This window comes from Tympanuchus pallidicinctus, unplaced genomic scaffold, assembly GCF_026119805.1.
Source record: "Tympanuchus pallidicinctus isolate F22 unplaced genomic scaffold, pur_lepc_1.0 scaffold1, whole genome shotgun sequence".
In the NCBI taxonomy this organism is placed as follows: domain Eukaryota; kingdom Metazoa; phylum Chordata; class Aves; order Galliformes; family Phasianidae; genus Tympanuchus; species Tympanuchus pallidicinctus.
In genome coordinates, this window is record NW_026294618.1 from 92,033,375 (window position 1) to 92,047,224 (window position 13,850).

Consider the following 13,850-nt stretch of genomic DNA (forward strand, 5'->3'; position numbering starts at 1 on the left):
CTTCTGGTAACATTCCTCCCCTCCCAGACTCTATTAATGAATGACAAAGGCAACAGCCAAACAAGGAAGTTTGCAATTCAAGCAATTGAAAGTAGATAAGGGATTTAAGAAGACTGTTCCTTAGAACTACTTACCACTTCAAAAACCCCACATAAGCCACTTGGAAGAGAAGGAAAGCAACTCCCCTACAACCTTCCAAGACTCATTCGAGCTGGAGAAGAGCTGCAGATGCATAAGAAAATTTGCATGCTTGACTCTTTTTTTTTTCCTCCCCACTTTTAATAATTTGTTGCATGCCTGCACCTTCCTATGGATGCAATTTTATACAGCAATTCTGATAAAAAGTTTAACAAAAACATAAGACAGAAATTCCCTAGGGGGAGGACTGTGTCTATCAGGTCACTGTGCTGAAGTCTAACCTACCTGAGCCACACCACACCTCAGCCAGGTGGCACTCACTCTCACCAGGCTCCTTGCACAGCTCCACCACATCTCTGCATGTTGTCTCAGGGGTGACTGGCACCTCGGTGAAGTGCTGTTCATTGTTACTGAGGTACACTGTCAGAAACATCTGGAAAAGACAAAGACAACAGGACATGCTTGCTTCAGATCACAAAGGCAGTCTGTACACTGAAGGCACAAATCTTATTTCTCACATTATTTTCCATATAATAGGACCATTCACCATTAACTACTGTGTATATTGATTTTCAAAACAAACCCAGGTTTCCTTTAAAGGTATAAACCAGTGAGATGCTACAGAAGTAATCCTCAGAATTACTGCGGGATTGTTTGTTTTTCAAATCTGGACAATACAGATCCTTCCTTCTCTCCTAAGTGATGTGCCAGAACTCCTTACACCATACTTACACACTGCACTCAGCTGACACAGCAGAACAGTCACTTAGAATTCACAGATATTCTCTATCATGGAAAAACAAGGGGAGAAACAGATGTAGAAGACCGGAATTTAGTACAGAGGAAGCAGAACATTTGCACTTAGCACTGTAGTTTCTCACACAATACAAGCTGACTTGCCATTAGGCAACTAGGATGCATTAAGATGAATGTAAGGTCTCCCCCAAACCACCATCAGAGGGAAAGAGACTATTTTACTCAGCTTTTTTGTCACAGCTATAGATGGATCTTTGATTATTACTCTGCATGAACACCCCACACAACTGTGCTGCCTCTCTAAAGCCATCATGTTGGAACACGCTGCTCAGAGAAGTTTTGGATGGCCCATCCCCTGAAGGCACTCAGGTCTAAGTTGGATGGGGCCCCAGGCAGCCCAAACTGGTGGGGGGCAGCCCTGCCCACAGAGCAGCTTGGGACTAGATAATCTTTAAGGTCCCCTTCAAACTAAACCATTCTATAACGCCACGCTGTGCATAGGGCCAGAGCCACACTGCAGGCCTGCAGGTGGGATCAGCTAACCACATATGCCTATTAGATGGAGAAGGCTGACAACTGCTGTGCTGTAAACAGCACAGCACGCTGAAGTACTGACCTAAATTAGGAGACAAAGCTTTCCAAACAGCACCTCCATATGCTGCTGGCGTCTCATTATTGCACACTTGCTTTACGTTTAGCATTTCTCGAGGCTGACAGTGAGGGATGTCATACGCAACCAGGTAAAAATACTATTTAATCACAAAAACCGTGGCAGAAAAGTATAGATAAAAATCAGACTCTCAAACAGCTTTAGAGCAAGGTTATATAGGAACACAAGACACAAACTCTTCACGTTTAATGCTGCATAATCTTGTACTCATCTAACTAAACTGCACAGGTGGTGTGTCAGCAGTAAGATTTGTTAGTTTTAAAAGATGAGCTCATAGAGAGGAATTAAGAGCAAGTTATACAAAAACATGGTATTGCACACAAAGCAGACCTAATTTGACCCTAGCAGGGCTGTTCACTCTTCAGTGTGCCTGTTTATCTCCAGTCCTTAATCCTCAGGATTTACAGACACAGACAGCTACACAGGAAGGATCACGAGTTGTGGTTTCTATCCACAATGCTCAAGATAATTACTAACACGTTAGGCTGAGAGCACGCAAACCTGTTGAGCAGGGGACGTGAGAGTGGCATCTGCATTAAATCTGTCCCCCATGTTCTAGGAACTGGGGATGGGGGGAAACATCACTCCCTACAAATTACCTAAAAACACGTCCGCACAATTGAGGTGACCTTCACAGTTGCCTCCTTCCACTTTCCCTGAGCCCCAAGGACAATTTCAAGACCACTTGGAAGTCCTCCAAGCACTGGCACACGCTGCCCAGAGAGGCTGTGGAGTTTCCTCCTTGGAGATCTCCAAAAGCTTCCTGGACGTGGGCCTGGGCAGCCTGTACTGAGTGTCCCTGCTTGAGCAGGGGTTGGACCTGATGGACCCAGAGATCTCTGCCAGCCTCAACCACCCTGTACTAAAAGATGCGCTAAAGTAAAGGGAAGAAAAATCTCAGATCTTATACTTTCTTTTACAGACAGCACCCAGACAGACAGTGCCTGACAATACCTGACAATTCCATATAGCCTTGGATTACATCTTTTAAATTTTAAAGGATTGAGTTTTAGGAATGCTCAGCATGTATAGCTGAGAACTTTTAGTTAGAGATCTTACTCTGGCTAAAATTCTGAACTAACAATCCCCCAACCCACTTTTCCCCTCAAGACATTACTCACTGTTTGTAAGTGCTGAAAAGCTTTACAATGTAGAAACATCCCAGTAATGCAGCATACTTACAGGAAACCAGAGGCATGTTGTAAAAGGAACAGAGCAGCTCCCTTTAAAGTCACATCACAGATTTCAGCTGACTCTGCTACAGCTCAGAAAATAAAATTTTGCAGTTACAGAGCCACCAAATGAGGCAGTTCGATCGGGTGCAGCAAGGGCACAGTGATGACCAAGGGCACACGAACTAAAGCAAGGGATCATTTTTGCAAGGAATGGCTGTGATGAAAGACTTACTAGCAAAGTACCAGACATAAAGGAGGTCCTAAAAAAGCCTGTCACACAAATCTAAGAAAATCCAAAGTGGTATGAACTAAAACTTGTGTCCTCCCAACACGTAATGTGTTATTTTGTTCCAACCTGTGTTATCCGTGCATCGCTCCAAATACAGCCACTAAGTCTGGACTGTAACACACCCCAGGACCAGGAAGAGAAAAGCAACCAAAATAAAGGAGGACATAAGAAAGCATCAATTAAAGCGAGTCACACCCCACCTTACTCCTCCTCTCCTGTACATCTGTCCTAAATAGCCTAACATCTGCCTGCACATCTGACCCACACGCTGTTAAACTCATCAACGGGATCATCTCATATAATTGCACCAGCATCACATACAGCCTAACTTATTTGCAGGTGTTGAGGTCTGTTTTCAACTTGAACCAAAACATTTAAGGATAGCTCTACAGAAACATTAGACCATGACCATATTAAAAACAAACAAACAAAAAAAAAAAACAGGTTTCAAAACTACTTGGAATACAAGTTAAAACAAACACGTTAGAACTTACATCTTTATCAAAAGACACCATTTTATATCAACAACCAGCTTTAGTAAGAAGAGCTCAACTATTGATTAAAATTGATTAAAATATTTTTCTCTCTTCAGCTTTGAAGAGAGACAGTGCTTCTGTAAGGAGCAGAGATCTCATGCTATAAAACTGATACCACACATCTTAAGTATTAGAATGCTGTTAAGTTGTATGCTTCCTAATTAATATAATAATAATAATCAATTATATTAATAAGTTTCAGCAGCAGCAGTAATTCTCAGGATGAGTGCATTCAGTGGAAAACTTGATTATTCTGCATGATACAGTTTAAAACACTGAATTCCTGAAGCTACTTTAGTTCGAAGTTTGAGAGGATAAGCATAGTTTTTCTTTCTATCCCTCCCTTCCCCCAGACAGTCTCTAGCCAAAGATCTAATTCACATCATTAAATTTCAACAACAGACAACAATCTTCCAAGGAAAGTAGCTTATGAAATATTACATCCAAGAAGGGAGTTTCTTAAGAATACTAACTTACCCGTCTTTTTCAGTACTTCCTCAACTCCTAACCTCACGCAGTCCTTTCCTGCAAACCACACAATATACAATACGAACTGCAGCATCTACTCATGAACTATTTTTCATCTTCAAAGCATTCTACAACCAGGAAGCCCTGACAAAAGCAAGCAGTTTCCGACTTTACAGACTGGGAGACTGAAGCAAAGCAGGCAATGACAGAAACAACACTATTTACTCATCAAACAAGCATACAACCTCCTGAAATCATGATTCATTACCTTGCATTAGAACTAATAATATAATTGTACGTCACATTCTATATTGTGCGCTTTAGAGTGAACGCTACTGTTCTTGAATCACACAGTACTCATGTTGTTGGCTGTTTGGTTTGCTTCCATAGCACAGCTAAATAATGGTTTTGGCTTGCATAACAAATTTTCTTAGATACCAATTTTTAAGGAAGTGTTTAAAGTCACTGTTAAGGTTAACAAAGTAATGCTTTGCAGTCATATTCCCTCTCTTGTTACCCGAGTTACACCTACTGACGTAGGCTGCAAAGGGTTCAAGATAGGTAATATATTTTCCTGCCACACAGACAGCATGCACACCTGATTTGCTGTATAGACAAGCTTCCAAGAAGGAGCTCACTGCATGCCCTTCAATGACTTCTCCACAGAACACGGTTACACAGCAGCAATACGCTTCTATTCTGAAAAGCCATTGTTTCAAATGAGAAATAGCTTTTTTGGAACAGTGCGTGGGACGGAGAGAAATTACAACAACACAATTTAGATCCTGAAACTAAAACATTTTAAGAAGTTTATTTTAGCACCACACAATTTTTATAATGAATAGATTAACTATCAAATTTTAAGTACAGATGACAGAAATAACTGATTCCACCCACAGACTCAATAGTGAAAGTTTTAACAACGAGGGATTTTTTCCCTGATAAGTACAAAAATCCTTCAAACAGTTTTAAAAGGAAGCAGCTTACCTAGTAGGAGCACTGACGCTGCACCTTCCTAGACAGCCATAAAGAAATCAGATACTAAAATAGATATTTTTGCTGACTTGATGCAACTTCTTAAAAAAAGAGAAGACAGCCTGCGCGATGGCAGATTTTCACGTTCTAATAAACAGCATTTGAAACTGGTACATGGTTACAATAAAAGTTAAGACCCATAAAGTGTACCTTAATAAAGTAAATTAGCAACCCTGTCATATGAAGTCCCTCAGAACCTTACAATAGCCCTTCCGTAGGCAACACACTCACTCATTGTACCTGCAGATTAAGGGAAGCAAAAGATTAAGGGAAGCAAAAGATTATACAATAGACTTACTAGAAGATAGGCACACGGGATGATTACTAACCCTGATTTTTTTTCATATTCAGCTGTTCAATAAAGCTGCGTTGAAACAGAAACAAAGTGAAGTTTAATGTTTACCTATAGCCACACCCAAATACATGGAGTGAGGTTCCTCCTGTCTCATCTGCAGCGCACACTACTCCGTTTATATTGCACTGGCTCTTGGCCATAAGTGTGAGAAAGGAAGTTATGATGCAAGGTAGGTGGAGTACTGTAGGAAGCACCATAGAATTGTTCAAATTATTCCCAGTCTATATAAAGAACAGCCCTTTTTCCTTTCAATTGTATCACAAGAGAAAACAGAACTCAGCCTCTACTCTCAAAGGCATGGCAGTTTCTGCATGTATACATCATTTTTAAACACACGATCAACTGATCTTTGGTAAAGATGTCAGTTTTTCCAGCATTTAAAACATCTGTATGCATTTCTGGGCAGGAAAATGAGAATGGGAAACAGTAAAGAGGAAGCTTCTCCCCTCCCCCCCCCTTTTTTTTTTTTTAATCCTCTACAGAATGAAAGCCATCTGCTTTTGGAACACAATAGTGCACTGGACAACAGCTATAGCACAAACCTCAGTCTTTGCCATATTTCATCCCCCTATCAGGCACACATGTGAATCATCATTATGGGAATCTGAAGACTTGCAAGGAAAACAAAGTTCTGGCCAAGCACTGTCACCAGCTGCAGTTAATGGATGGTTTGTGACCCACCTACTTCACAGACAGCAGCTCCAAAGACAAAACTCAGGGCTCTGGATCAGGCCTACAGATGAGGAAGGTGCAATTTCAACCTTCCTGCCAAACTTAACAGAGTATCATCATTATCATCCTAGTTTAGCTGTATTGTTTTTCTAGAATCTGTCAGACATAACCTCATGACTGGTAAATAGAGGGTTCCTAACCTACATCCTCCTACTTCTGCAGGGTATTATGCACAAAGTCATTAAGAAAACATTTGTGTCAGCAAAGTCTTGTACTCTGCATCCAAGATGCATTTTTCTAACTTTTTTTTCTTCTGTCATCCTTAGACAAGAACAGAGCAGAAGTCCCCACATAGGCCAGACAGCCGAAAGGTCTGGGCAAACAATTATAATTGTGAAGGTCAGATGAACACTGAAACTCAAAACTCAGGAGGTCAAGTCACCACACCACATATCACTGAAGGAAAAGAGTGTCTCAACTCAAGGGGAACTTTTAAAGCCACTTTCACACTGCAGGAATTCATCCCAACATCAGCCTTTGACAGAAGGAAATGCTCTAGAAAAAAAAAAAAAAAACACAAACAAACTGGCCCATACATTTTAAAAGAGAAGCAAATCTAGTTTCAATAACATACATAGGAAACCACAGCCTTTCACTGAGCACCCTCATTAACCAACACATCGTGTATAGCTGATTCTGTTCAGACCTGAATCCACACTTGGATTTATACCAATTTAGTTAAACAACTCTAGGAATTTAGGGTAAGCAAATCCTGACAACGTTCCTCACGTTGTACCACACCACAGCATGCTCACAAGCCTCTTCCCATTACCATCTGTGCTTTGAAGTTCCAATCCTTCCCACATTCCCTTTCAGTACTCATCCCCTTCCCCACTCAAAGCTTTCTCCCCACACCACTCCTTAAAGCCAGTCACACACTGTTCAACACTGCACAAAATCCCCACGCTAGCTGACTGAAGAGCCAGCCCTACACAGTGATCCCATGGCCAGTGCTGCTGCCCTGTTTGGAGATGCTTCTCCTTGTAGAGTGAACGACAGGAAGGTCAAGTATTTGGAGACTTGTCCCTTGAGTCAGGCTCTCTCTGAACTACTCAGTGTTGTTATGAACACTTAGTACATAGGAAGAGTATAATTTCCAGGCACGCACCACCACCTAATTGCTAAAAAAGCTCCTACATTCTGCCTGATTCCTGTCAGCCCCACTGGCTTTACAGTCCAGCTCATTCCTCAGTGTCACGACACACGCTGCACCTCACAGAAGAGCCTAAACACAGCACCCATGCATAACGAGCAGGGTTGTGAACTCAGACTTAAGCCTGAATCATCTCAATTTTCTGTATTTGCGTAAAACCCCAAAGGCAGTCTTTGTACTAAATAAACAAATAAAAAGAAACTAAGCTGCTCTCGTAGCTCTAGATATGCCCACGCTGGAAATAAGCACTCCTATTTTTTTGAGCCTCCTGGACAGCTATAGACCCACGAGAAGACAACCCAAGTGCTACCTGTTAGGATGCTTGAGAGCTACCCCTCTCAAAACAGATCTTTAAAGAGCAAGTATATTCTTATGATGGAAAAAGTGAGCCTAGTAGCTCTGCTGGTAGCCAAAGAAGCAGGCTTCATACAAACATAGAGATAAACAAAGTTACACCTGCACCAGGGATGAAAGCATTTTTAACCACCTACACCACAGCAGTGCAGGCTGTCACAGCGACCTGGCAGCTCTACCACCCACACCACACCGCCTGCAGGCTAAGGCACCAACACATCCTCACACTTAAAAATACCAAGTTTCTACTCTTTCAGTCAACATGTAATGATCTTGCCAATGAAAAGACACTCAGCGTTCACACCCAGGAGGTTCTGTGCATCAGCCCACCAGGACATGCAGGTCAAACCCAATGTTTGTCACGCGACACATGCCCGACCCACACACCTGGCTCACTTATTACCTTCTGCTTACCAGCAGCTCCGGGAGCACCCTCGAGGGAGGCACAGTATCAAAGCAGAAAGGAGGGATATTTGTAATGAGATAGTATCTCAAGCAGTTTTAAGAGAGCAATTGAGCTGAAGTTCTGGTGATTTCCTGTTGAAACAAAGCAAATTACGTAGCAAGGAGAAAGAGACACAGAACACTAGTTTACTCCAATCTCTGCAACTTCATAGAGAAGAGTGCCAAACACTTCTGAAAATACCACTCCTTCCATCACATTAATCACTCCTCTAAGAAAACAACTGCCCACACCTGCGTCCTCCCTCCATGAAAGATCTCTGACAAACCCAGTGCTCATGACCTACAGAGGTGGGTCAGCAGCCACACAGTTTGTAGCAACTGAAACAATGACGCATATTCAAGCACATGGGAAACATCTCCTTTATGCTAGGACTCCAGAACAAGCTGTCCAGCCATCCACTTCCACGACAAACAAAAAGGGAAATAAAGACATTTCAGGTCCCACAGCACATTGGTCCGCATGTTTTACTGCTTTCAGAGTGAACTCTGGCTTCATACATACCTCCAGGAAGCAAAGGCTTCCTGCTGTATGAATTGCATACATCCATGTTAGTCCAAGTTACTCCAACTTAAATAATGAGGATACCTGAAGATGTTAGAGAAATCCTCCCAAGACAACGTGGAACACAAGGAAAGCATGCAGCATCATAGAATCATAAGGCTGGGAAGGACTAGTCCAACCACCCTCCCATCACCATTGCTACCACAACCTACTAAACCATATCTCATAGCCCCTCATCCAGACCCCTCTTGAACGCTGCCAGGGATGGTGACTCCATCCCTCCACCACCTCCCTGGACAGGCCATTCCAGCATCTAACCACTCTCCGAGACAAAAAGTTTTTCCTTATCTCTAACCTAAACCTCCTCTGGTATAACTTGCAGCCATTTCCTCGGGTCCCGTTTGTTGCCTGGGAAAAGAAGCCAAACCCCTCCTCATCACGACCTCTCTTCAGGAAGTTGTAGAGTGCAATGAGGTCTCCCCTGAGCCTCCTCTTCTCCAGACTGAACAATCCCAGCTCCCTCAGTTGCTCCTCATAAGATTTGTACTCCAGACCCCTCACCTGACTGCTACAGCTCAGCCCACCTAAATGGTGAACCGCCAGAGACAGCAGTCATGCCCTTCCCCACCAGGTCAGATTACATACACACGTGGCAAATCACTTCCATCACACAAGCTTTCTTGTTCCTTTCCTGCCTGTAGCGTAGGTGGTTATTCCTCCAATCAGCCATCATTCAACTCCTTGCTAAATTCATTGGGAAGCTACAAGGGCACGTGGCTTGGGAGGAGGTGGGAATCAAAGGAACAAAGGCATCCATTTGAGCAGCATCCTACTATTAAATTAATTAGGTGTAACATCACACCATATCCTTACAGTAGGGCAGCCCTTTTCAATTTACCACCACTTCTGGGTGTGAATGCATTTCTGCTACAATGGAAGTATCCTCTGAAGAATGATGCTCACTTGTTGAACTCAGATGATTGCCAGCATACTGAAAGCAATCTGCCCATGGTAATGGAGGCTGACAACATTGCCACCAGCAGTGTCAAAGACAACCACAAGGAAGTGTCCATGCTTGGTGATTGTATCTGTTTTACAACAACTGAAGTTATTGTTCAAAGCCAAGAAGAACTTTTGTTCCACCACTTCTGGGCTGCAAACACACAGGAAGTCATTAGGAATTGTACAGATACTGAATAACATTGCACTACAGTGGCATACATTCAACTGGCACAGAAGACACATTGAGCTTTTGCACCACAACAGATGGATTGCTTTTATTTTGCAAGCAAAAAGAGAATGATGGGGGCTATTCCAGTATGGGAAACAATGGCTATTGGTCTAGTCAATCACATTATAAGAGGATATGTGCAACTTCCCTACTACTAGTAGAACCAGGAGGAGAAACTCAGCCCTACCAATTCACCTGTTGTCCCACCAAGCAGCCAGCTTGATCTAACCCATACTCCTGTAACAGAGCTTTGACATGCTTTACCTTTCATCAGCAACACTCAGCTCCTGTACCAGGAGCTGCAGAAGGCTGGCAGACTGTGCAGCTGATCACTGTCTGACAGGTTTTATTTGAGTACCACACACTCCCAGGGGCACTTTCCAGGCAGTACCAAGCTCTATACAGACAGCTGAGAAGTCAAGGAAGGGAGAGCAGTTCATCAGAGCAAAGCAGCTGGCCTGCTGAGTGGCTCTGCATGCTGCCATAACCAAAATCACAACAGAGCTCCCCACAGACGGCTGTGTGTGAAATGGTGGCCATCGAGGTGATGTCACAGCTACTGGTACTGACACAAACAGAGAAAAGAGAAGTTTGATTAAATCAACATTTGTATTTGGCACGATTCCTCAACATGTTTCTTTTGCCTCAAAAATTACAGAAAACACTCCCCTCAGCCCACTTCTATTTGGCCAGTCACTCAGCTTCCCTGAAGGCAGAATACATTTTCTCTTTCCAACCTCAACATTGGCTGCTTTCAAGAGAAGCACCCTAAGTAATACTAGTTTTGTGCAATGCTAGGAAACCACACTGCAGAAAGGCCTCGTGGGCAGGACGTATGTATGATAGCACAGGAACAATGCTGCAGAGGCAGGAGGTATGCAGCGCTGTTTCCATAGCTTCCCTGCACAAACCTTACATGTAGTAAGGTCTGTTCTCAGAAAGCTGCAAGACACATTGTGGGTCTACAAGGGAGGGGGGAGGGAAGGCAGGCCAGGGAGGTAGCACTCATAAGACAAAACTAGAGAGTCCAAAGGAGAGCTATGAAAATGGAGAAGGGTCTGTAAGGAAAGGAGTGTGAGGAGTGGCTGAGAGCCCTGGGATCGCTCAGCTCAGAACACAAGAGCTGAGCCAGTGCTGCTTTGCCATTTTTGGTATCTCACAAGAAAGCTTCATGGCACTCTCCAAGTGGTCTGGAGTGTTTCACCTGGCTCCTGTACAACCTGCTCTTTCCCTGCCCTGGCCCTTCTTTTGCAGGCAGAAATCATCCACATTCTCTCCTAAGCCAGACAGGCTTTCCTGTAACACTTAATTATGTTGAGAGGCAAGCTGTGGGAATCCCATCCCTGAGAGGATCTTCCCAGCCTCAGGGTGCTCCAAGTCTCTGACTTCCCCAGAGAAGGCAGGGCAGGAGCTACAGATCACTGCACTGCATGACCCAGATACCAGTCTGGGTAAGGTTTTGCATTCGGGGGAGTACACTCGTGTGGGATGAGAGCAGAGAGAGAGGGGTTTGGATACAGTACAAGTCACCACTTCGAAACAGCAAGGAAACTATCCCTGATTTACAGCTATACACAGATATGCCAGGAGCAGCTGAAGAACAGCCTCAGCTACAGTTATTAGGATCCTTTTTTGGATGTTTTTGTATGGTTTGTTGGCTCAGTTTGCTCAACTTCAGCTTTCGCAAGAGGGATGCTCTGCATCAGTACCTGTGTGTGGCCTCCCAGCTCCTGATTCATACTGCAGCAAACAGGCAGCTCAGTACAGTGTAAGACTCAAGTGGGATAACAACGACAAAATTAAAAAAAAAAAACAAAAAAAAACTGATGAAGATTTAAGAAAAATATGATCTCCTTCTTTAAAGAAAAAAAAAAAAAAACAGAAACTTAAGGTAAGAAAAATATACAACTCCTGAGACTCTGCCTTAGCTTTCAATTTTAAGAAACAATGGGATTTAGCACTTCACTACAATTGAGGGAAACTGGTAATCTAAGGCAAGATCTAAATTGCTCCTTAAGCAGTTCAACCTCACAATATAAGAGTATAAAAAGACATGGGTAACCTCTTAGCTTGAGAAAAACACCGAGAGAAAAAAAAAGTAAACCTCCTTATACCCAGGATATGCCTTAATCAGTGAACAGCGAATATTCACTTCACACACATGCAAAAGATGTGTGAACAACCTTCTCTTTTAAGGTCTGTTCTCAAGGAAGCACCCTCAGGCCATCTGACCCTACAGAACCATATGCACAGGAGATGCAGGTGCTGGGAAGACAGTTACCATACACCAGCTCATTTAACTCTTAGACTGGACACGACATAGCTACAGTGCAGCTACAATAGCACACCACAATATACCAGTGGGTTTGACTCTAGGGGAATCCTGTCTCCCAAATCCCAAGCTGAATCTGCTGAGTGACCTTTAACAGGTTGCTTAACCTCCCTGCAGTTCCAGTTCCCTTCAATAAAAGCTATGATCCGGTATTTTAGAGACCGGATTTTGATATTAAACAACTGAGAAGAGCAATATCAGAAGCTTTTAGGTGAGCAGTATGAAAGCATCCATGTTTTTAATGTAGTCTGGGGACTGTAAACAGAGAACAACGCAAAAATATGGATAACTGCAGCATGCTTGATACTAACATTCATATGCTTTATTTTGTAAAAGGATGATTTAAAAAAAAAGAATCTAAGAGTAGGATTTACAAAAAGGTGAAGAAGTCCAGAAGACTCCTAAACCCCCTTTTTCTTTTAAATAGAAGCCCACACAAGCGAGAAACTATTACTGAAATAACATTACCATCTCACTATTGAAATTTCTTGGCATGGATGCCGCAGCACTGAAACACAAAGGACTCATCATTTATACATAACCGAGATTGAGTTAAACATCCACATAATGCTGTGACTGTGGTGAAACCGGTGAGGATGCAGGCGTGACCAACTCTAAGCACTCAAAGTGAGACCCAGAACATTAATGATTAACAAAAAGCAAACAGAAAAAAGCAAGTGGGAAACTGCTTTATGCATGTCCAGCATCGTGATGGGACCATGATTATTCTCTTTCCCCCATTCACTTAACGTGCACTCTCCATACCCCAAACTACAGCAAAGAGTTATCCAACATTGCTTTAAACAGCCTTTCAGGCATTTCTGTGGAATGTGAAACTTCTGAAACAGTTGAGCAACGGTGACTAAGGTAATTAGGTACACTTCTCATGATATCCAGGATTTCTGGTGAACTTTATACACAGTATCATCTGACTCTTTAAGAAACAGAGATCAAAAAAGACAGTTGTCTGACTCAGAAGTGACTAAGCCAGGAGAAAGCAGGCCTGAAGATAATAAAACTGAGAGCAGTGAGAGGTTTCCCAGAGCACTCTAGAAGAAAGCACCCCTCCCCCCCCGAGGGGCTGGCAGCAGGATTGCCACCATCCCACGGCTGGGTGGGAGCAGAGGGAGAAGCCCCAGGCACTGCTTTCAGGGGCAGCAGATGGCAACCGGGCTTTGGAGGGCAGCTCTCGGTCAATAACCAAAAGGAATGTGAGCCACATTGCCACTTCCACTCTGCTAGTTTGTTCCTCAGAAGGTACCTTCACACCTGCCTGTTTCAAAGTCCAACTGACTCACATGGAAATGAACCTCACAAAGCAGACCTGATGGTCAATAAAGCAGGAATCTGATCTGGTGACACTAGAAAACACTAAATCCTGCGAGTTTTCCCCCATCCCAAGCCATAGTAGCAAATGCTAAATACTCCTTGAAGCAGTAAATGCAGGAGTCCCACAAGGCATTCACACTTTGCTCTGCTGCGCAGATCAGAAGCAGCATAATCAACCACCTCCCCCAGTCCCACTGCTGCAAGAGTTCATAATGCTGCCCTTCCCCCACTTCTGATAAAAACCTCACAAAGAAATGGAGGTACACAACGCTACTTGGCACACATTTCAGATGGGAAGCCACCTCAGAAAACAATAGCTTTTCATACAGC

General features: G+C 43.2%; 1 protein-coding gene across 1 annotated transcript in view; it reads right to left on the minus strand.

Moving 5' to 3' along the window:
• The window catches only part of TP53BP2 (tumor protein p53 binding protein 2), a 41,378-nt gene that overhangs the window by 23,526 nt on the left and 4,002 nt on the right, over positions 1-13,850 (minus strand). The window contains exon 2 of the mRNA XM_052673571.1: positions 424-571. Within this exon, the coding sequence (XP_052529531.1) occupies positions 424-571 (148 nt within the window). The remainder of the gene's footprint in view (positions 1-423; positions 572-13,850) is intronic.